This window comes from Drosophila simulans, chromosome 2L, assembly GCF_016746395.2.
Source record: "Drosophila simulans strain w501 chromosome 2L, Prin_Dsim_3.1, whole genome shotgun sequence".
Lineage (NCBI taxonomy): Eukaryota > Metazoa > Arthropoda > Insecta > Diptera > Drosophilidae > Drosophila > Drosophila simulans.
Window position 1 is genome coordinate 21390913 of NC_052520.2, and position 24656 is coordinate 21415568.

General features: G+C 38.8%; 3 protein-coding genes across 16 annotated transcripts in view; 1 reads left to right on the plus strand and 2 right to left on the minus strand.

Moving 5' to 3' along the window:
• Positions 1-472: 472 nt before the first annotated feature.
• LOC6733089 lies at positions 473-12689 on the minus strand. 5 transcript variants are annotated; one of them, XM_039291019.2, is made up of 11 exons: positions 12563-12689; positions 10751-11171; positions 10175-10354; positions 9149-9311; positions 8455-9060; positions 7272-7806; positions 6225-7170; positions 6038-6168; positions 1638-1952; positions 1493-1579; positions 473-953 (listed from the first exon to the last, which is right to left on the minus strand). In XM_039291019.2, exons 2-11 carry the CDS (start codon positions 10948-10950, stop codon positions 820-822), a joined length of 3297 nt encoding a protein of 1098 aa, XP_039146953.1. In that variant the 5' UTR covers positions 10951-11171; positions 12563-12689; the 3' UTR covers positions 473-819. The 5 variants fall into 5 exon arrangements, with proteins under 5 accessions (XP_039146953.1, XP_039146949.1, XP_039146950.1 ...); XM_039291015.2 differs by having other exon boundaries at positions 473-965; XM_039291016.2 differs by having other exon boundaries at positions 473-965; positions 12203-12685.
• Positions 12690-13182: 493 nt separating this feature from the next.
• Positions 13183-17171, minus strand: LOC6733091 (eukaryotic translation elongation factor 2). The gene is made up of 5 exons (XM_002080132.4): positions 17010-17171; positions 16281-16495; positions 15694-16221; positions 14504-15200; positions 13183-14431 (listed from the first exon to the last, which is right to left on the minus strand). Exons 1-5 carry the CDS (start codon positions 17010-17012, stop codon positions 13340-13342), a joined length of 2535 nt encoding a protein of 844 aa, XP_002080168.1. The 5' UTR covers positions 17013-17171; the 3' UTR covers positions 13183-13339.
• Positions 17172-19040: 1869 nt separating this feature from the next.
• LOC27206568 (protein madd-4) overlaps positions 19041-24656 on the plus strand; it is a 41116-nt gene continuing 35500 nt past the window's right edge. For 6 of the 10 annotated variants that reach the window (XM_039294948.2, XM_039294845.2, XM_016180519.3 and 3 more), the window contains exon 1: positions 23025-23112. In XM_039294948.2, coding sequence (XP_039150882.1) covers positions 23047-23112 — 66 coding nt within the window. In that variant the 5' untranslated portion in view covers positions 23025-23046. Of the gene's footprint in view, positions 19213-19458; positions 19881-23024; positions 23113-24656 lie in introns of those variants that run through there. The other 4 variants (XM_039294893.2, XM_016180515.3, XM_039294914.2 and 1 more) reach the window with 4 other exon arrangements.

The following is a 24656-nucleotide window of genomic DNA, read 5'->3' on the forward strand; positions in this document are numbered from 1 at the left end:
TTTCAAGATTTTTTTTTATCATTTCAACTTGATTTCTCTGGGGCCTGGCAGAGCATCAGATGTTCGATTAGTATACATGAGATAAAAAACCATATCTCATTTCATTGTCCACATTGCCCGTCTCTAGCTCATTTAAATACGTTGCACAACTTTAAATTGATGTAAGCAATATAGTGTTGTTGCCAAAAACCCTAAACGGTTTAGTTGTAGTCCAAACTAAATATATATATATATCGCTCTTACATATACGAGTATGTATATAGGTTTAAATTAATGCAGTGCTTTTAAATTTCTTGTTGCGTCACAATGCTGCGTGTATTCGGTTAGATTTTGGTTGTTCGATCATTGGCCATATAACTACAGTAATTGCTTTAATAGTATTTTAAAAGTTGAGTGTTGACCGCACATTCACTTTACACTGTGTTTTCTTTAACTTGTAGGAGTGAAATCTTGTTTGTATTTGTTAGGTTCATTTATTTACTTTCACATATTTTAAATTTAATTTAATCTTTCTTAGCGCTTTTTTCATTGTCAGTCTTTACGATTCACGGTTTTTGTGCATTTGAATTTTTCAATTGTCTTAATACTGTATGAGCAATTACGATATTTTGTGTATGTTTTCAAGGCGAACGAACACAAGCGTTTTGCTAATCGAATGAGCAGATGAGTGAGTGGGTGAGTGCAAAGATAAACTGGCAGCTTTCGACCCGATAAAAGTTAATGTAAGTGCAGGGTTATTATAATTTTCGATGCTACTATACACAAATGTATGTGTATATAAAACAAGGGGCAGTGTTTAAGCTTCTAAGAGGGGATATTTTACTGATCTAAGGAGACAGTTTTGGAGCGCTTCCAAAGAGATTTAAAAAGCCCCTTTTTTTTAGGTTTGTTATTCGTGGTCGCCCCCGAGTCTCCATTGTCATTGCGATTGGTATCCTTCCCCGTGGTGGATCCTAGAAAAAAGACTTTGGTATCAACATTAAGGTCTTTTGAAGTTTTTCAAATATATGTAAATGCTACCGCTTAATTCAAACTTAACTCAGTGGTCTAACTATCAAGAACCTGCTAGGGAGAGGGAGTTTTTAAATTGCACACGAACCTTACCTACGAGTATCCGCTAATTATTGTAGCACTTATAGGCAAAATTTTCATTTAAATTTAAACACAATATTTAATTATAATCTAGTGTTAGGGACGACAAGTAAGCGTGACAATATTTTGAAGCAAACAATTTAATGCATAGACGTTATAAACAAGCTCTTGAGTCCATGGGATCTCGACGTTCCTACAAACAGAAAAAACGTATGTGGATTGGTTGGACCCTGGACCTTGTACAAAACCTTTAATAATCTAGAATAATCTACTTTTTAAGTAACGTTTTCAAAAAAAATCTATAAATTATTTTATGCAATTTGCTTCTAATTTGAAAACCCTTTCGTTTCGTCACTTCAATGACATGTGTACTTTTCAGAAATGTGTTTTGAACTCTTACCCGATTCAAATTCATAGACATGCTTGCTGTTGTTATCATCCATAAGCTGATCGCAGTATGTCTTATGTTTTCGATCCTTGCTGCTTTCTAAAAGATACAAGAATATCACTTTATTATTTAATCCGCTCACTTCAGACGTACTCACTTTTTTTGGTTATCAGCAAACTAGTAACACGCCGTAGAGCCTCGCGGGGTGATTTATTCAAGAAGGAAGGTGTAAGATTTGGTGGCAGTGTTAATGGCTTACGAGATTGTCCGGTGCCCGACATGCCCGTCGAATTGTCCCACACCCGCATGGAAGCCAGTCGATCTATGTTCTCGGTGGAGACTGGTCGCATTCCCCGTTGCTTGGGATACCATCCTCGAGCCGGGGCCCCGGTCATGCGAAGCATTTCATTAGAGGCCAAGGCATGATTTATTGAGCGCTGACGGCAAATTTGGGCTGTACCATAGTTACCACCTATGGATAGGGTATGAAATATAATAACACTGTTGTTATAGATATTTTAATGCTGCTTTCATTTTTTGATTCCTAAGTAATAAGATAGCATAAAAATAATTTTAGAACATTTTTACGAGTTATCGTTTATTTTTGGAGCGCTTTCAAAGTCAGCTGATTCAGAGGTGCTTTGAATTGTGAAAATTGGCGGAAAAAGTTTAACATATTGCAGCGCAAAAATTGTCTTCATATTTTTAATTATGGAAAAAACAAGTAAGAGTATGTAAATTAATCGTAAATGCGTGTTTTCCGATAATTGTGAGTTTTTGCTGAATTGTCCAATGTATTGCTTGTAAGTATTTTCCATTGTTTACTAACAAACGGTCTAGTGTTCTGTGGAATATTACTTTACAACGAAGCACCAAAGTTAAAGTTGTATGTTTTTAATATATATTTATATATATTTCAGATATATATATATGTGAAATCAAAAAATTAATGTTTTTTGCCCCAAACACGATGCAGACGCTGTTAACAGTTATATTTTGGAAAATATAGAAGATAACTTTGTGACTAAAAGAAAATTAGCATATAACCTGGCTGCAGAACAAGGGCATTCAACACCACTTTTCGTACATGCTGCTTTAATTTCCGCAAAGAAAACGAAGCAGGCAGAAACGGCCTTTGTATTAAAAAAAAAAAGCATAAGCAGTGAAAACATACATGATATAAAAAAGAAAATTGAGACAAATCATCCTATTAAAATAAGAGCTGATAATGCTTTAGCTTTCTTAATTGAAAATTGATTTACAAAGCAGCAATATAATAATATAAAAGCGCTCAATGAGCAGCAAGGGTGCGATATTTTCCCTCCTTATTCAAAAGAAGCAGAAGCAAAATTGAAATACAGGCCATCCGAACTTAAAATTTCTGAAACAATGGCAGAAGTATCGTTGCAAGACTTGCTAGATTAAACAGCTGGCCGCATACTTGTAATGCAAGAGGAAGTTTTAGACGTTTGCTCAGACACAACGAATTGTTCATTAATTGTGAAGTAATCGACAATCTTCAAAATCCGAATGCAGAACTTTATAAATCAAGTTATCATTCTAATAATGAAAAAGAAGAAGTGGAAGTGGAAGACGAATTCAATTGCCTTAATATATTTTTAGAGGAGGAAGTTGAAGAAAAGCAATAAAAAAAAATATTGACTTTTATCTCATAATAGTGGTTTTGGCATCTTGTGTCCTTACTTCGCTCCCACGCCAATCCCCCAGGGAAGACACCTCCGGATCCACCGGTTGAACCACAGACATATTAATATCCACACCTCCTTCGCCCCCATCCATCTCCCTTTAAAACCGCTTTCATTTGTATATAAATACATTTTTCAAGGATTTTTTTTGTGGGCGGAGATGAAGATCAGATCAAATAATAAACAAAAACCGAAATTCTATTTAAATCCTAATTATAAATATAAAAAAATCAAGACGCTATCTTTAAAATTGTAATTAATACCAAAATTTCCGGCTTTTTACCCATAGTGCACTGTGTAAAATGAAAAAATTAAATTTAAATTGAAGCCAAAGTGGTCTGAAGCTGACGGTGGTCAAAGTTGGTTAAATCAATTTTTCACATTTTTAACGCCAATGCGGTAAATGAAAACCTATAATATGTGTTACATTTAAAATTGATGCTTTTAAAATCTACCACTATTTATATAAAGCAAATGAATAAATATATATATAAAGTTTTAGTAATGTGAGTTACAATCATCCATCCAAGGCCTCCAACTTATAAAACTCATAAGCATCTTACTGTAGAATGACTAAGAAGAAATTTTAAATTTTTATAGCATATAAATAGAAATATTGGCAGGAAAATAGTAAAATCCAAAAAATCTAAATATTTTGTAAAGTTGCAGTGTTTGGCATATCAATTTAAACAATAACTATTAAAATTAAAAAAAAAAAAACGGAAACCGTTGTTTTTTTGTGAGAGCGGTACCTTTAGGCGTTTTGAGTAGAGGAAATATCATGCGGTGACCTGACTTTTTGGGCGGTTTGTTGGCGTTAGACGGAGTGTGGCAAACAAAATAAAATTTTGTAATACCGATAGAAATTAGCAAGACAATCAATAACATTAAAATATATCGGAACACTTTCAAAAAGTGTGGTTCTGGCAGTTTTGGAAGTGTTATGGATTGTAGAGTGGGCGTAGCATAATGAACAAGAAAACTTGCGCTGTGTTAACGTCTCTGGAATCTGCGTGATTCATATCAACTTTCTAGCTGTTTTAATTCCTGAGATCTCAGGCTATTGATCCTGATCAAGAATATATATACTTTATATGGTCGGAATCGCTTTCATTTACATATTACATACTTTTCAACGAATCTAGTATACCCTATTTAGTCTACGAGCAACGGTTATAACAATTGACAAAAGCAGCATCAACATGCAAAACTTCCTGATACCAACTATTTTTAGATTAAAGGCCAGTTGCATTTTTTGAATGAACATATTTTTATTTGTGAATAAAATGTTGTTAGCAGATGTAGGATGTTGTGCTCTTATCAGCTTACGGTGGCGTTGTAGGGGCTGGGATGTATTTTTTGACAGTTTTCCTGTTATGAAATCTCTTTTCTATTCTACAGAATTTATGTTTGAGAATGGCGTATGTAAAAAAGGATCCTCTTTATCAATTTTTGACATGGTAAGGGTTTTTGCGTTATATAGTCGAGTTCTGAGAATTTTCAACATTTTTCAGGAATACCGATATTCCATTGAGGGCAATAGAATTTAGAGTAATGCTCAAAGGTGTGTGCGGGATAGAATTGGGCGGTTTTTAGGGGTCAGAGTGGGAGTGGAAAAAATGTTTTCGGCATATCGATAGATCTTGGCTAGACAACCAACCCAATCCAATTAATCCAAAAAAATAAATAACTTTCAAAAGAGTGTCGTTGCAGTTTTGGGTGTGTCTAAATGGGTCAACAAACTTGCGCTGCTTCTATGTCTTTTAGCTTTTTTAGTTCCTGAGATCTCGACGTTCATATGGACAGACAGACGGACATGCCCAGTTCGACTTGGCTATCAATTCCGATTAAGAATACATATACTTTATATGTTCCGAAACGCTTCCTTCTTCTTGTTACATACTTTTCAACGATTGTAGTCAACTAGCCTTTACTCCACGTGTATCGAGTATAACTAGTCTACCAGTTTTAAAGCTATGTGCTTAAAACTTTACCAAAAGTCTTTTCCTGGTAGGAGTACGAATTTGCATCTTTAAGAAACTATATGGTTCTAGGTGTTGTCCAATCAGCAATAACCCAGCCATTCATATGATTTTTTAAAAGCAGCTCACGTTGTGAACTAGTGACGTGATGTGCCTGAGTAGAGTAAAATAGTGTTTTTGTTGGTTCTGCTTGTTACAAACTTCTTGCGACTGGCTCAGTAGACCTTTTGCTTTCATTTGACCAAATTTACATATATGTAAAGTGTTCGCACAGAAAGCAATTATAGAAAATTCAATTTAATGAACCCGCAATGACCTGATTCTTGCGCTGCATCACAGCTTAAAATAAGGGGTACGTTTTACTCCTGATTAAATGTATGGTTTTCGTTTACATAAAGTGGTAAGAGTAGTTTTAGATTTGTAGGAAAAAGCTTATAGGTATTGGCAGGAAATTTGGTGTCTAAAGTACAATTTTGTGTGGCCTGATGTTCTACTTTTGTAATTTGGCATAATTGTTAAGGAAATCGTAATATTAATTGGATGTATATATACTAGAAAGCTTGAAGGTGGCGCAGAAAAAGAACAATTGTTTTTCCTTTTTGCTAAACCTTTGCTATTTTGGCCCTTTTATGTAATTTAATTTTGTATTAAAAAAATAAATTGATTTTCCTTGACACTTCAAAACATTTTTTAACCTTAAATAACATAAGAAGTATGCTCATAAATGGTCGATTTATTTATGAACCTTTTAAAATATGTGTGAGTTATATAATGTCGCTAATTGTTACTCTTTTTAAGAATTCTTTAATTTGGGCGTTAGTTAATCGATCATTTATGAGCATACTTCTAAAATCTACCATATTACTTGCCTCCAATACCCAAAATTGAAGCGCCCATGCTGATGCTGTTCGATGTGCTCGATCTGGGCGCTGTGCGGGAGCCGCTGACCACAGGCAGGGGCTCATTTTGGCGTCGATATGGGGTACGAGGTATGTCACAGCTGCCGGTACATTGTTATTATTTTATGTCTTATTTAACTTGTATGTAACTACTTACCCTCTGGCAAAAATGGGCGTTTCAGGAAGACTGCATGAGGTTTGCAGGCGATGCTCTTCGCGCGGCGACTGCTTTAGGTTCCGCTTGGTGCCGTAGTTAATATAACGACGATGGTAGGACCCAGATCCACCTGCCATTCCGTCGAAATGCGGAGGTGGCAGTGGAGGAATCGGTCCCAGACCAGTGGGTGTGGTTATCCCACTGCCACCGCTGCTATAGTGGCCAAATAGTTTTGGCGATTTCTTGCGGTATTGCGAGTCGATACTCCAGGATTTCATTGTATTCGCCGAATGACCTCCAGTCCCTCGATGTGGGGGGACCATAGGAGGTCCGCCGTTGCCCTCTAATAAGATGGCCGATTGGTGGGATAGCGCTGGGGGCGGTGGCAGCTCGTCGGTAAAGTGACGCGCAGAGGCGATATTGTCCCGACTTCGGCGAGTGTTGCTGTTGCTACTGTTCACCGCCGTACCAGAGGCGGTGGCATGCACCTCCACTACGGTAGTGCCCCGATTCGCGGAAGGGGCATTCGGCACTACCGGGAGCTCTAGCTGCTTTCGCGGCTCCACTGGTGACGGTGGAAGAGGAGCATCGTAGTCAAATAAATCCGGGTTGGAACTCGGCGGCGATGGTGGCAGTGGGCCCAAACTGGGCATCTGTGACAGCAGCATCTCCTTGGCGCTTTCAGACTTGTGAACGCCGTGTCGAAATTCCAGCACCCGCTTTGCATGCAGCTCGGCAGCTGTCGTTGCGGCACCAGTAAGTCCTCCTCCTTTGTTCTCAGCCGGTTGCCCGATAATTGGAATGTCTCCACGCAACAAAGCACTGATGTTATGCTCTATTTGCATCAGTGGAGCACACCCATAGCTTAAATCTGAAAGTTCTTCGTCCTCCTCCAGAGTTGGGGCCAAATCTGTATGCGGAGTGGTTGCGTTGGAAGCTCGCTGATCTACATTGAAAAAAGTGTGTGTAAAAGTGAGCAATTTCGATAGAATTTAATTTTGATATTATTAATGAAGAGAACAAAATAATGATTTTTCTTTTACTCACCGTTGTACCCATACAACTCGTAGCTGCCGCTTCCGTTCAGACGCGCCTCGTCAAACTCTTCGCTGCTGGATGTGTTGTCCGGCATGGACTCGGCACTCAGGCGCTTTTCCGTTAGCATCGCCGTCTTGCTCTTCGCAGGCTTACAATAGCGAAGTTGTTCTGGTGACTCGATATCAAGAGATAAGATAGCTCGGTGTGCGGCGACCATCTCCAATCCCCGGCGTGTATGCTCCGCATTAGCCTCAGACTCCTTGTACACGAAGTTTATCTCAGATGAAGCTGGTGGCAGCGGTAGTGGTAGGGGAGTGGCATCGCTTTGCTCGCTATCGCTTGTGTAGAACTCATTACTGATCGCCCCGGCTCCCACTTTGGTCTCGACTCCCTCGGCCAACGAGGAACGTGGTGGCTTTGGCATACAAAATACATCTGTGACACGAGGCGGATTTTTGGCTGTGGAGCGACGGATAATAAAAGTCCCTTTGCCCAGCATGCTTCTTTCGTTGTAAATGGAACTGCCGTCTAAATTGTGGGTTTTCTGTTTATATAAATGTTAAAATGGTAAATTAGTTAACTGATAGGAACTCGTATTTAAATCAAGACAGAACGTTATAGTCGAGATCTTCGAATATCAGATACCCGCTGCACCGGTAAAGCGGCGGAGATATGCAAGTAGAAAAGCGAATGTTTTTCTTAGATTGGCCTCGAACGCCACCATGAAGGGCTTACATCATTTGCCAAAGTAAATGATTTTAGCAAGCCGACGGAAATCTAATTGAGAACTAATGAAGTACAATAAAATAAATTTTTAAAAGTGTAGTCATGACAGTTTCGGACGGTTTGTGACCAAAAGAGTATATCTTGAAGCAAGCATTTACCAATTAGACGCAATAAAATATGCACGCTTTTTATAAACATTCGCCGTTCATATGGGCAGACTAACAGACGGATTTGCGTGGATAGATCGACTGCAATGCAGTCTGCAATTCCTGAAGACGTCCATTTTGCAAACATTTTATAACGCGCTTTTGAAAGCATAAACTTTTACGTTCGGAATAGCTTTAACAAGGGATACGGTATTTTTGCCTAACCAAAAATACTTTAACGATGTTAAAAACTATTAACGATCGCACCTGCAACATACAAAAGTCCTGATATGAACTTTGGTAAAAATTATTTGTTATACCGTTTTAGAAGCAGACGTATTTTTAAGGCCACTGGATTTCTTCTTGTTGCTTTTAAAGTGAATCTCCCAGGCAACTCCGTTCTGTTTAACGGGTGTAAGTTCAGTAGAGATGGTTGACTCCTCCAGCGAATCTTCGGAATATTCCTCATCCCTGGCAGCAGCTTTTGATGTCGCGACATTGACGTGAGACGCAGCAGGCGAAGCCTCCCCGGACGAAGAGTTTGACCCGCTGGATAGTGGATTCAACATGTGGCACACCTCTTTGTGCTTTTCGACAGAGCTGAGTAGCCGCTTGCAGCGAGCTCCCTCCCCCATGGCTGCCTTGGAAGAGGGACCTGGGTAAATCGTCACTGGATGTTCGTTGACGAATGGTTCCGGCAGCTTCGCCAAATTACCACGGAGAACAGCGTTATGCACAGCGCTAATGTCGATGCCCAGTGCGTTGCGACCCTCGTTGCAGCTGCCTGGGTGCCTAATGGCTGACAATCGACTTGAGGAATTGGCAGTAGAAGCTCCACCCAAATTTGAAGCCCTGGCACCACAGCACGGTAAACTGGAGTAGTTTGAGTTTACGGCAGGAGTCGAGCTAGATCCCCGAGCCTTTGGCTGGAGTAATGGTAGCAAAAGGTTTAGCGGTGAGTTAATTGGTATCCAATTCGCTGCGTTGCAAGCAGCGGAGCTTTCTTAGACTCACCAGCGTTGTCTGAATGAGAGGCGATGTAGTTTCCTGTTCGTGTACAACCTCAGATAATTTAGTTAGATTCTCAGCCGTGCCATCCACTTCATTGAAACTTCCCTCGGGCACAGTGTCTGTGCTGGGTGTTTGGGGTACATCTTCGGAATCCTTTTTGGACATGCTGTTATGTCAAAGTTAAGAATTTTTTAGAAAACGCAATAAGTGGTAAATTACTTAAATAACCAAAAAAATAATATTTTTGGAAAAAAAATATACGGTGCCACAGACTAGTGATTTTTATCATTAAAATAGGCACAACAGATTTTATTAACACGATCACAGCATTTCAAAATTCGCTCTCTTCTACATGCCGAGATCTCAGCGACGGACAGACTGACGGACAAGGCTATAAAACAAAAAAAAACAAAAGATAACGCTATAGTCGATCGGCTATTGATCCTGATCAAGAATATATGTATATATATGTATATATATTATATATATACATATATTATATATATACATATATTATATATATACATATATTATATATATACATATATTATATATATACATATATTATATATATACATATATTATATATATACATATATTATATATATACATATATTATATATATACATATATTATATATATACATATATTATATATATACATATATTATATATATACATATATTGGAAACGGTTTTTTTCTACCTGTTGCATATGTACTTTTTAACGAATCTATTATACCCTTTTATCGATAATAAAATTAATTAATTAATAATCATCACTATGATGATTATGAGCTGTGCTAAGTCGTGTCCGTTTTATTTTACTTCAGCACAGATCTAAGATTTAAAAGGTACATTTTTCCGGAACCCACTTGAGATTTTTAAATAAGTGGCATTGAATGGTATTTATAGTTGTTATAATATTTACTAAAATATAAACCTATTCCAGAAAACCGACATTTCTAATTTGACACTACAAAATTAAATGTGTTTTTATGTTGGCACTAATGAACTACTCTGTTACTTACTTTTTGCGACTTAGGCTCATGTAGCCATCGTCCTCAGACTGATTCTCGCCACTATTGCAGTTCAAGGCCACTGGTTTCGTTGCTGCCTCCTCAAATTCCGAAATAATCTCATCGAGGACTTTTATTGGCTCAGGTATGTCATCCAAGGAAATGGGTTCCAACGACTGCAGTTGATTATCGCTGCATAGAAATAGTTATTTAATTTCACGCTTATAACGGCTTTATTGTTTAATTGACACTGACTTGTGGGCCTTTGGGTGAGTATAGACAATGTTTCAAAACTAATGCTGTTCACCCATTACAAGAAAATGCATGCTAGTACTAGCTGTGTAGCTTTAATAGTTCACAAAATCTGACACGGACATACGGACTTGGGTAAATTCAGTAGGTTGTGGCGCCTCTGGCGGAAAGCTTTTAGGTTACTCAGGTTAAAAGCAAGAACATTAAGCCTTATCAATTGCATTTCATTGGTTTACAGCATACAACTCGGATTTCTTCATAAACTAGCTCTCTTCATTGATCAAGTTTTAAAATCATAATTGCTCAGCAAGATCGTATAAAATTTGTTTCACATACTTTTGTCCTTTTTGGTTAGCTTCAACAGCAGCATCTAATTCTAGGGCTACCTCCGCTCCCGTCTCCAATTCCAGGGAATGGAATGCGCGATGAGATTCTGCCATTGTATCATAGGATTGCCCTGCCTCCAGATGAAACGTCCGCTCAGTCTCGACGTTGGTCGAATCGCGTGCTTTAGTCGATTCATGTGCCGCTGCCATTATGAGATGCTCATTGAACCATCGACGGTAGACCTACTCGGCAGTGGCTTCTTTGTTAATGTCGGATATTTTGATGACTAGAATTTCCCAGTTAGCGACGCTGCTTTATTAGCGGCAATTTTAATGTTCATCTATGCAATGAGTGAAAGTGATTGGAGGTTTTGCTCTACCTTCTCGCTGTTTTAATTCTATGTCCTTAAATTCTTCATTTTTAGGTTTGCCTGCAAGGATTAAACAATGTCTGATTAAACAATGATTTTTTTTACGAATGCCGCTATTACTTGTTTAGTTATTTAAATATGTATGTCCATGTAAGGGTTAGAAGGTTATAGATATATTTTTGCACATAATCTGCCAAGGTTAAATTGTATAGTCACGATGAGCATAAAATGTATAATTTTAACAGGAAGGTTTTTGAGAACATAAGTACCCTACCATAAATCATTCTACATATGTAAATATCTCAGTGGGTTGCTTGAAAATGCATGTATGCATAAAAATAGAATTTTCCTGTGCCCAATCTAGTTTTTATATCAAAATTGTTCCAATATATTTTTTTGCAATTTTAGCACCAGACGTACATATGAATGTGTAAATATAAAAGTAAGTACATTGTCATTGTATGCCGCACATTTAAACATTTTTCATCCTTTCACAAAAATTATTATCTTATTTACAAATGTATATGGAATTTACAACAAAAAGGTAAACACACGCGCAACTCCGGTCAATTAAAAACTGTTCACCGAGACGTTTTTATGCATTGATTTTTCACGAAGAATGATTTTGAGAATGAAGTGCTGCGAGGAGAACGGGATAACATCAACTCGGGAGAGAAGAGTGTAGAAGCTCACTATTCGCACTCTGCCTTATCTTCATTCATATTTTCTATACACTTTGGGGTATAGGCGAAAAGTTTGAGTGTGGGTCCAAGTCAGGCGCACTCACAACGCATTCTCGTCAACCTCCACCCACACACACACCTTGTACGCTTGGCTACATGTATACATACATACATATGTACATGTAAAAACACGTTTGTTCGCCTTGGTCAATTGAAAACCATTTGCAACAGCAACTCAAAAGTCATACTCGACGTACACAGTATGCGCTTGTATACAAATTTGCGTCAATAGTGTATAATGGGAAAAATTCATTTCCTGTGTTATCAGTTAATGTCTAACGCTTACAGTAACTATACATCCATATACGCACACAAGCGCGGGCCGCACCGTCTAGCAGTAATACTTACTGCTGTCGGCTTTCATCTTCTCACTTCTTTTCGTTTTCAATGAAGTTTCTGCAGTCTGGCATCGATTTTTTCGAATGCAGGCACATGCACTAACAGCCGAACCGACTTTTTTGACTGCCCGGGGTTGTTCGTAAGCTTCTGCTGTCGGCTCACAAGGAGTCTTTCGAAGCGAAAAGCTGCTAGAATAGATTACTTAAAGCGTAGGGGGCAGGGAGGCCACAAATGGTAGATGCCGCGGCGACCCTCAACGCAACGACACCATCGGCTTTGGACGGTTATGTCTGGGAGTATTCGTATTTTGCAATGGGATTTTTCTCAAACACATATGAAAATGCCCATGCTAGAGACCAGGGAACCTACTTATCTCTGACTTTCCGACAACACGAAAGCAAACTTTTGTTTATAACAGAGAAACGTTCGCAAATCTAGGGATATCAGAAATGTACCAAAATGTTGTATCGATATCTTTCGACACGTGCAGCATAAATCGTTGACTTTTTTTTTAAGAATTGTTTCTTTCAACAGAAGTGTTTCTATAAGCAAAAATATAGCAAATAAATAGATAGATCAGCGCAGAAAAAAACTTAAAAACTAAATTTCTAGAACTTGACTTTCTGCAAATGTGTTGGGCTATCGGATATCGATTTCATAATCATTTTACTTCGACGGCGATATTGCTTAGCAAGGACTCCAACCCAAACCGGTGCGGTAGGAACGGCTGACGGCGTTATTTTCACAAATGGAGGACATATTAAGTAATAAAAATTAAAATATGAGTCTTTTATTCATATATTCCAGTGTATATGGTATGGTCACTGACAAATCACTTTAATGTATGGAAAGGACACAATCGAGCAGAATTCAACCAAAATCTATTCTCATTTCAGTCACACAGCGGCCCTCTGGTTTATGTAAACCAGATTTAATCATTTACTTGATTTATTCTTGATTTAATGTTATACAATTAATAATCATCGAAATTTGTATTGTTATTGTTTTTATTTTATTAAAACACTGGCCGAAGGCGATGTTTCAAGTGCCTTGTCGAATAAAGATGTTCGGTCACTCCATATTTTTCTATATTTTCCGCTCAGCCAGCCAGCACATGGATGTTGTAGGGGATCAAGTGGTGGTGCTTTACAACTTGTCCAAGTACTGGGATAGATCGGGCAGTCCTTCCTTAAGACCCTTGCGCTTACGAGTATCCTGGACGATGGCATAGGGTTTGCTTGAGGGCTCGCTCGGATCGCCAGGCAACACCTGCCAATGATCGAAAACACACTGAGGGAAGGCCTGTCCTCCGGTATTAGAGCGCAGATCGGCGGTGAAACCGAATGATTCGTTGACGGGCAGGTATGCCTTCACAACGAACATGGGAGTACCCACAACCTGGTTTTCCTCGAAAACATGGCCACGTCGCCTGTTGAGCACACCGTATATTCCTCCTACAGCAACCTCGGGGCACTGGATCTCGCACAGGTAGACAGGCTCCATCAGGCGCGGCTTGGCGGTTATTGCGGCGGCGTACAGACAACGACGAGTGGTTGGAATGATCTGGCCACCACCACGATGGATGGCATCAGCGTGAAGCGTCACATCGTAGATGTTGAAACGTACTCCGCGCAAGTTTTCGTCGGCTAAAATACCCTCCTTTGAGGCCCATTGGAATCCAGCGACAACAGAGTCCTTGATTTCGTTAAGGTACTGCACGGACTTGGTACAGTCGAGGATGAAGTTCGGGCCGGTTCCGTCGGGGCCGAAGCACCAGATCTTACGGGCCTCAGTCACATCGTAGTCGTACTTCTCAGACAGATAACGGGCACGAGCCTTGAACTCATCCTTGGAACTCACATCGCCGTTATCAATGTCCTCGGGAAGACCGTCGGGCATAGGTAGGGCTTTCATCAGCAGACGGTTGTGCTTGTTGGGCGACTTGGACAGACACATCTGGTCGGACTCCTCCGACACAGTCTCACGGTAGGAGACGACTGGATCAGACTTCTTCAATGGGATACAAGCGTGGTCTTCCTCTAGATCCTTAAGGCAGATCTCCAAATGCAGCTCACCGGCACCGGCAATGATATGCTCGCCGGACTCCTCGATGATACACTGCACCATAGGATCGGACTTAGCCAAACGCTTCAAGCCCTCCACTAGCTTAGGCAAGTCGGCGGGGTTCTTTGGCTCCACAGCCACTCGCACCACAGGGGACACGGAGAACTTCATGACCTAAAAACGAAAAAAATTTAAAAATCAATAAAGTTGTATGCTACCTAAAAAAGAAGAAAAAACGCTGCAAACCTTCATGTTGTGGGCGTCCTTGAAGGTGGTAATGGTACCGGTCTTAACCAAGAACTGATCAACACCGACCAGACCACAAATGTTGCCAGAGGGAACATCCTCGATGGCCTCGACGTAACGACCCATCATGAGAATTGTGCGCTGAATTGCCTTCTCATATAAGTCCTCCTTCTTGCCAGGGGTATAGTTGGGGCCCATGATGCGGCACTTTTGCCCAGTGGCCACCTTACCGGCGAACACACGACCGAAAGCATAGAAGCGACCCTTGTCAGAGGTGGGTACCATTTTAGAAATGTACATCATTAGAGGACCATCAGGATCGCAAGACTTAACGGCGAGAGCGGCCTCATCGTCATGGGGACCTTCGTACAGCATCTCCATGCGGTACTTCTGGGCAACCACTGGCGACGGCAAATGAATAGCAATCATCTGAAGTAAAGCCTCGCCGGCTGGCAGCCAGGTGCGCATCACAGTCTTCAGCAGAGCTTTGCCATCTTTGTCCTTGTCTTCATGCTTCAGGGTCACACCGATTTTCTCGAGCAAGGTACCTATTTCCTCCTTTTTGTAATTCATGATCGCATCGAACACCTTGTAGATGGGGTCCAGGATGTACATGCAGAACGAGCGTTTGTTGTCAGCCTCCTTCTGTTTCTGCCATTTCTTGGTCTTGGCGTTAAAGAAGTTTTCACCCCACAATCTGTGAAAAAGAAGTTTAACGATTAATTGTACCTTCGGATGTTTCATATTAAGTACTATTATTAACTACTTAAAGAAATGCTTATGCTTTGTTGCATAATTAATTTATAAATTTTGAAGTTAAGCAAAAATGACGTCCAAATATATCGATGTTGTATAATATGAGGCCAAACAACAATTGATTTCAAATATATAAGGAAATGATGAGAAAAATAAAAGATTCTGTTTACAAATTAAAAACAATTAGTGTAAGGTAACTGCCTTAACATGACTCGTTAGAACATTAGGAAAGCGGTCCCAAGTCAGCGTTTAAACAGCATCCAAAAGTTTAATCTTCTTCTATTTATGGTCCACTTGTGGCGCCCTCAGCACGAGAGACTCTTAAAGGACTTTCCTTGCGGAGATGTCTTTCAAGAAGCCGACCGCTCAGCGCCACACGTTTTGTGGTAGAAGTTTGAATACATTTAAAAAAAAAACTTTGAAATATAACTCACCGGTTCATTAGCTTGACAACATCAATCTTAAACTTCTCGGAGTACATCTCAGAGAACTGCTTGAGGGTGAACGCCCATCCGTGAAGCCCAGAACCGAAGCCCACTGATCCCTTAGAGGGATCCACGCGAACCTCACCCATCGGGCCTCCATCATCGTTATAGGTGGCAATAATAACGTTCACGTTCTCGACGATGCGCTGGAAGGTCTGGTACAGCTCCTCAGCATCTAGTTGCAGCTCAAGCAGAGCGCGGTCCATTTTGTTCATGAATAGGATGGGCTTAATACGCTCAGCGATGGCCTGACGCAGCACGGTTTCGGTCTGAACACACACTCCGGAAACGCAGTCTACCACAACGAGGGCACCGTCGGTTACACGAAGGGCGGCAGTCACCTCCGAGGAGAAGTCAACGTGACCGGGCGAGTCGATCAAGTTGATCAGGAAACCCTTGCACTCCTTCTCGCGCTGATCGGGGTGAGTAATGAACACCAGATCCTTTTCCTCCACCTCAAAGTACATGGAAATGGCACTGCAATATGGAAAGGCGGATTAAAAAAGGCAAGGGTGCTGGAACGTCACTGGTCTTACGTCGACTTGATGGTAATGCAGCGCTCCTGCTCATCCTTGCGGGTGTCGGTGAAACGAGTCTCACCAGCCTTGGCTCCGGCAATGATACCAGCCTTTGACACAAGGGAATCGGTCAGGGTGGACTTGCCGTGGTCTACGTGGGCAATCACAGACATATTGCGGATGTTCCGCTTCTTGTCCATAAGGCCACGGATTTCGTCGACGGTGAAGTTGACCTATAAAATAAATAAGGCATCGTTATGTACATATTATAACGAGTTTCCACTTGATCTATACACATGTGCTGATTTGAAAATGGCGTCCATACCGAGACTAAGGCTTTACAGTCGTGGAAAGGTCTTTGAGGTTAGATAAGAACAAATACCCACAAATCACTCCCTCGCGAGCTACAGCATCGATAATATTTATAATAGTAGCAATAATAGATAGATAATAGCAATGTACGGCTTTCTTAGGTATTTCACAACATGCACCAAGCTGGATCACATCCTAGCCAAATTTCAAAAGAAAATTGCATACGTCATTCCTAGTCTTTGTCTTGCATTTCACCACCAAGCACACACACACACACACAACAAGCAAACGTGAAAATATGTGGACACATAATTTCACCAAGTAATGGTCGACACGTCTGCACTTTTTGCACTGGGCATTAAAGATATTAGTGCAGGTCGCCTCTAGGCCTTTACTGTTAATATGGGGTTATTATTACGGACATTGGGCACCTACCATTTTGGATGTTTGGAGATTTTCTCGCGGACCAAAAAAACACTACGCCTTTCAACGGCGTTTCGACAGGAAAGAGCGAGGTGCTGCAGCGACCCTAGAGCTGGGACAATTCTCGATATTTTTGATAGTCGGAACCAGTTGATCGATAGTAGTTCACGTGACGATTCATCAGAAAGTAATTTTCCATGTTTACTTTATAGTTTTTAAACTTGTATTTTACAAATTGACTTTTTCATAATTTCCTCGATTCGACAAAGCACATTTTTGAGAAAAAGTACGAGTTTCTAATATACATAAAATTCAGTTTTCCACTATCCTTCATGATCTTGAAAGATATACTAGATATATAAGAGCTAGTGGGATTCTCTAGGAAAATATTTTAAAATTTTGTTGGCGTTGCGGTAGAAATTAAAAACAGTCGTGGGCTTGAAAACTTATTAAGGTTTGTAGGTGTAAGAGTGGGCGTGAGACATATCGACAGAAATTGGGCAGACAATAATAAAACGAAGAAAACAAGAGATCCGAAAGTCTAAAAAATTGTTTTAAAGTGTGAGCATGGCAGTTATTGACGGCTTGAAGGCGGTAGAAGGGTAATTTAAGTGTTTTTGGTATTCATTACTCGTAGAGTAAAAGGGTATAGTTTGTTCGTTGAAAAATATTTAACAGGCAGAAGAAAGCGTTTCCAATCAATATATATATTCTTGATCAGGATCAATACCGAGTCAAGCTAGCCATGTCCGTATGAACGTCGAGATATCAGAAACTATAAAAGCTAGAAAGTTGAGATTATGTATACAGATTCTAGAGACAAAGACACATGTTGCCACGCCCACTCTAACGTCCACAAACCGCACAAAACTGACACGCCCACACTTTTGAAACATTTTTAGAAATTTTTTCATATATTTTGTAAATTTAAATTTTTATATACTATTGTAAATTTATATCGATTAGCGAAAAGAAATTTTACAACGCCCGCTCTAACGCCCTAAAGCCAACGAACCTGTCACGCCCACACTTTAGAAAATTTTTTAAATTTGTTCTCATTTTATTCCCCAATATCTATCGATATCCCAGAAAAATGATGAAATTTCGCGTTCGCATTCACACTAGCTGAGTAACGGGTATCTGATAGTCGGGGAACTCGACTATAGCTTTCTCTCTGGTTTCATCTCAAAGCGTCTTGTTGCTCTGACGTCACTTGAAACTTGCGAATTAGACGGCCTCACGACATCTCTGAGTTGAGGGTCGGATTACAGAAAATCAGCCTTGGAAACTCTACTCTACTCTACCAAAGACACTAGAATTCTAGTGTCTTTGACTCTACCTTATTATCCATTTGTGGTCCCGCTTATATCAGATATTTATTTTTTTGCTCTGGAATCACCTAAAGAGCGTGGAAAGACGAACCAGGCACTAGAGGTATTGGTCAAGGAGGACAACAGTTGAAACTTTTTAACCCGGGACAATGCTGGACCAGAACGCCTAATTCGTATATTATAAATAAAACTTTTTAATCAAACCATAGCCAAACACCATTCCGCCTAACATAAGTTAATATTTGTTCACATAAATGTACCATGTTGCCACACTTTTGACAAATGTTTTATTTATTTTATATTTATTGATTTTTGTGTTAGATTTGTAAATTTCCATAAATTTTTAAAAATTAAATCACGTTCACAATTGCCCACCGGTACCACTCATCAAATATGAAAATGGTTCGTGAAGTTGCTTAAAACTGTCAAATAGCTTTTATGCTGCATTGAACAGCTGAAACATTGTCGGAAGAAGAGAGCTTTACCTTGTTCTCCTTGTTTACGTGGAATTCTGCATTCCGCATTCAAAAAATCACTCAACCAATACCCCTCAGCACCTAGAACTCAACTCACTTACCCCTCATTACCTAGAACTCACCTCACTCGAATTCAAAAGCTTGCTCGTTCTAATGTTGCTGCAGCATTGTTGCTGACATTTTGACTCAAACACGTTCTAATGTTGCGGCAGCATTGTTGCTGCGCGAAGACGGCCGGCAAATGAAAATGATGACGGGCGAACAGTTTTCAAGTGATTTTCGGAGCTCGCGGGCTGTGCTAACGGTAAAGGACAATTTTGTGATTTGGGACTTTCACGTTGCACAATTAATGTATTGCTTTGTGCGCGACGGTGTTGTTGTAGTGCGAAAGCAACAAATATTCAAAAGGTTTCAGTTACATTACGTGACCTTACCTTTACCTTTCATTTGTCTCAAAAATGTAAAGTTAAACGTTTACCGACCAATTTAAGCCGGAATATTTAAATTATACTTTATGTTGTGTTATTGACAAAGTGAAAAATCATAATTAGAAACTTAGAAAATATAGATATATACGCTCAATAATATAATTTCATTAACAAAGAATTAACATTTGCTGACAAAAATTATGTTTTATTTTTTTTCTTTACTTAGAACATACAGTACTCAATTAAATGTAACATTTATTATAAGACCAAAACTAATATAAACAAAGCTCTATAGAAAACGACAGGCAAAGACTCTATTATATAAATCATAATAAGAAACTACGACGCAGAAACAGGAGCAATAAGCCTAAAATACTCTTAAGCCGTCAAATGCATAATTTTGGAAAAGCATGTTCTATCGTTTTGGTGCTCTTCAGTGTCGAAAAGTGCACGAAAAGTTAAAACGATAGTTTTTGTGCAACGAGTGGCAAGTGCGGCAATTTAAATTTTAATTTAGTTTGAGTGTATAACAATCAGCTGGAAGAGGTGATAATTGTGGAGTATAGAGTGGAAATTTCCGATAAACTTAAAAATGGATCTTGGATTTTTATTAGATGAGCGAGTCAAGCCATTTAATTTCTGATTGCCGTAAGTCTTACAACTTTACTTTACTTGCAAAAATCCTGCTAAACTTCCGTTTTAATTCAGTTTTCTTATAAATTGCATGGTTTGTGAAGCATAGGTCGGTAGACCCAGTTAATTCCTCTTCTTCAAACAGTCGAATGAAGTGCTTTTAAAAATTCCATATTTCTTTTGGGACCTAAAGACTGAAATTAAGTGTTATCAGAAGCAAGAATCGTTTTGCTAGATTTTACGTGAATATCCCAACAACCATCAGTAATTGAACTCGATCCATGTGAGAAGTCGGAAGTTGGATTTGATTGTATATTAAACTCTACATGTGTACCGACGCAGAGTGCATATTTTAGGTTTAGGTCGAAATCTAATTTGATGACCCCAATAAAGATTTAATAAGAATACGAAATGACCGATCCCAATGAATTTTTGTAAAGCACACAATGAGGCACAAAAGCTTAATAGGCCCAATCCGAACTCGGCACACGGGGACCAAGCAATGTACATAAGTGTGCACATATGTCGGCAGCTCTTTAATAAACGGCAAATGCATAAAAAGGTTCCGACGACTCACACATTGTCGTTGTGCTTTTTAAGTAAATTGTGAAACATTCAAAAATAATTTTTGTTGAGCGTGGGGTGTTAAAACAAGTGTGAATAAGGTAATGCGGCAAAAGTTGGAAAAAAGTCAACGACAGTGTCAAGAACCGACCAGACAAACTGGCGGTTGTATGGCGGGGAGGCATGAAGAGTCAAGTTATGAATGAAAATTCAGGCAATGTGGAGAACGTCTGGACAGGGTATGTACAGACATATGATTCTGCCGTCAAGTCCTGCCCGTTAGAATGCGTTAGAGTGGGCGTGGCAAGAAGTTGTTTTGCAAATCGATAAAAATGTACAAAAGTAATAGAAATGTGAAACATATCAACACATTTTTTAAAAGTGTGGCATGGCAGTTTTGTTCGGCTTGTGGGTGTATAGTGGACAACATGGGTAAACAAACTTGCGCTGCGTTTTTGTCCTTAGAATCTGTATGATTAAATTAAACCTTCTAGCTTTTATAGTTCCTGAGATTTCGACATTCATACGGACAGACATTCTCCCTTGTTTATATTTTTTTGGTAAATTCTTGCTTCCACACATATAATTTACCATTTACGATGACAATTACCTGCATGTCAGCTCCATTTAGAAGGCAGGAGGTATTATAACCCAAATGAAGACATTTTGTACGCTGGTCCATCTTCGGCGCTACCATCGCAAAACAATCTTGCTGCTGAAGATATAATTGTTGAAGCTTTTTTCGATCATGATTCTTAATTTTTTGTTGCTGGACATAATATGCTGGTCTTGCAACATCTGCTGTCTTGGGTGTTGGTCCATCGCGATTGGAAAGTGCCTGTGCAGTGACGTAAGGAGCGAGGAGATGAAAAAGACTGGACACGGTTATGTTCCAGATATCGACGACTGTGAATTGATCCATTCTTTGGTAGTCGATCTAGCTTTTACTTAGAAAATTTGTTTTAAATACAAATAAAATTGTATCGCTTGATTTTAGAATTATAGAAGTCTGGCTTAATGAAACTTTAAAGGCGATTCAAAGATTATCAGGCTAATTGTTTTGGACTTATGGGTCAAATGATAAACTACTGTGTACAAATTGACCTTTGAAATTATGTTCGAGTGCCTTTGTTTTAAATAAGAAATAACTTTAAAGATCACAAAACATGTAATAGCAAGTAATAATTTATAGCGAAACCCATGCATCAGATAGTAGAATTCATCTTCCAACACTGGAAACTCTTAGTGAAAGCACCTAGCAAACAACTTATGTTTGGGAAGCAGATCGATAAAAGTGGAGGCAGATTGACTATGAGAATAATAGAATTAGAATTGAATAATGAGAATAAGAACAGAACATAGTGTAAGTTACGTTATAAGCAGCTAATTATGAAATTTCTTGAACATTCCTTTAAGGTCCAGGGGGGATCTTTTCCGCTTCATGATCTTCCTTTCATTCATTCTTACAATGATCAATGATCTTCCAATCATTATCAAATGTCGAGACGATCTAGTCATATTTGTAAATCCGTATGAATGTCAAAGTTTCGGAAATTATAAAGGCTAAAAAGTCGAAATTAGAGTTAGCGCAAGTTTGTTTCAGGTCGTTGCCACCCCCATTCCCATTCTTGTGCCCACCAACCACCCAAAACTGCATTTACCCACTTTTTCTGGCCAGGCCACATTTTCTGAATGTCGGTCAATTAATTAAATGCATTCATAATTGAAAAATGTTTAGTTCTGCATACCAGAAATAAATATAGATGGCGCCACAACAAAGATATCAGCTGTTGCGCGCAGAAAAGCATATGTCTGGTGCGCAAAGTTTTTCCTCCTTACAAAAGTTTTAATATCTTTGTAACCAAAGCGTCAATTTTAATTTAATTTTAAGAGTATGCAAGCGATAAAATTTTTTTAACAGGCTTAATTATTTATATGTGACGGGCATACGAAATTATTTTTTTTAGGGCGGGCAAACGATAAAAACAAATAATAACGGCAAACGTTTTTAAATGATAATATTTACTTTTAAGAGATGGGCAGAGAATAAACCTCTGAGTTAACCGAGATTGTCTTTAATTTCTTATATTTCTAAATTGTAGCTTATTTCGAAATTTTAAAGGGTGCGAGAGCAAACGATGCAATGTTGATTTTTGATTTTAAATTTCGAAAACTGGATGTGGGCAAGAAAACTAAGTGGAGGGCATACATGGACAAACGATGGGCAGATTGCAGGTGTCAAATTTCAAATCCAAATTTCGGAACCCAGCTTCATTGAGCTTTTTAAAGGAAGAGTTTGTGGGCATAATCTGCATTTTTTACTAGGTCGATATGAATATTATTATATTTGTCAAGGGCCAAATGGTTGACAAAATTGTGTAAACGATGGTATCCTTTTAATAATTCAATAATTGATGTTCAAACAAGAATTTTTTCGTCACTGAGATATCTTAGATAATTACTTGATAATTATTTACGTCCAATTTTGGGATAAGGCTTGGGATTATGCTAAAAAATTTTACCACCAATAAATTGGTATTTAGTGTTGTACATGTCTATATTTTGAAATCATTGTACTTATTTACTTTGTTGCAGAAGAAAACATGATTCTAAGAAGATGCAGACAAAAATGTCGATGAACATGAACTGGACGTCTTCAAAAATATGGGCACCTTTGTTTTTGGTAAGAACAAGTTGTAAAATTAATTTAAAAATGTAAGGACTGAAGACTTAGTGGAATATGTACTTTTAAATCTGTTACTCAGAAAAAGAGCCTTTTCGACCCCATAAAGAATATATACATTCTCGATCGGGATCAAAATGTTGTCTTGCCATTTTCAATTAGATTGCCAAAATAAAAATTTTGGCACCGGCCACAAAATGTCTTAAACTCGGCAGTCTTTCGTTTTTTCTTCGATTTTTGCTAGTCCTGACACATTTTGTAATAGATTTCGTGAAGTCAAAGCATCAACCAATTCGGTGACGTATATGTATCATTTATAAATATTTCATGTTAAGCTTTATTCTTAGTGTAAAAGTAACACTAGAATTGTTGAAAAGTATGTAACAGGCAGAAGGAAGTGTTTCCGACCATATTTTTGATCAGGATCAAAAGCAGAGTCGATCTAGCCATGTCCGTCTGTCCGTATGAACGTAGAGATCTCAGGAAGTTATAAAAAGCTAGAAAAAAATTATAAATGAAATACCCAAAGATAAAACGAATAGATATATAAATACACATAAATTATTTTCCATTATAAAAAGAGCTTGAATAGATCCGTGTGTTGTTCGCCGACTAATACATTAACCAGCTATATTTAATCAAACCACATTAAATTGAATTAACTAAATGTCAACGTGCGTGTCAAGTGCAAAAAGCTAAATCCTTCGTCCTGTTGTTGTGGCTGTCGTCTCCTGAAACTTTAAACGAAAGTATGTAAAAAAAATGTATCTCTTATCAGGCAGCTTCGTTTATGCGAGGAACTTTAATGGCAAACAGGCAGCGTACAGATTCCAAAGACGCACCGCCAGTTTGTTGTCCCATGTTGCCCGCCCACACTTTTGAAAAATGTGTTGATATTTTTTCACATTTTTATTAGTCTTGTAAATTTCTTTCGATTTGCAAAAAAAAATTTTTACCACGCCCACTCTAACGCCCTAAAGCCGCCGATTAGGTCACGCCGGATTGTTCCGGTTGGAACAATTGTTAAATTTTTAGCATTTTATTCCCCAATATCTATCGATATCCCAGAAAAATTATGAAATTTTACGTTCGCATTCACACTAGCTGAGTAACGGGTATTTGATGGTCGGGAAACTTGACTATAGCATTCTCTCTTGTAATGCATAGGTCTGCTTACCTAGGGGTAGCGAATATATGAATTTTCTGCTATAAGGGCTATAACTATAAAGCTTTTACCAAAAAGCCAAAGCCATTCCCTTCGTCCAAATATAGATGTGAATTACTAATCAATATGGGTAAAGTATTGGCAAGGGAAAGGCAATCAATTGAATTGGGACCAAGGGCGTCGCCAAGGTAGGGCAGGGGGGGAGGTCAGCTTCATTATGCGCCCTTTAGATGGCAACAAAGTCAAATACCACTTTCATGTGCACGCTGCTGGAAAGAAAAAATCAGACTCCTTTGGAAATTTTTTGGAATTGTAATTGGAATTAAGGTAACAAGAGTGAACGAAATAGTCGACTCCCTTACTCAGCTATTCCAAAATG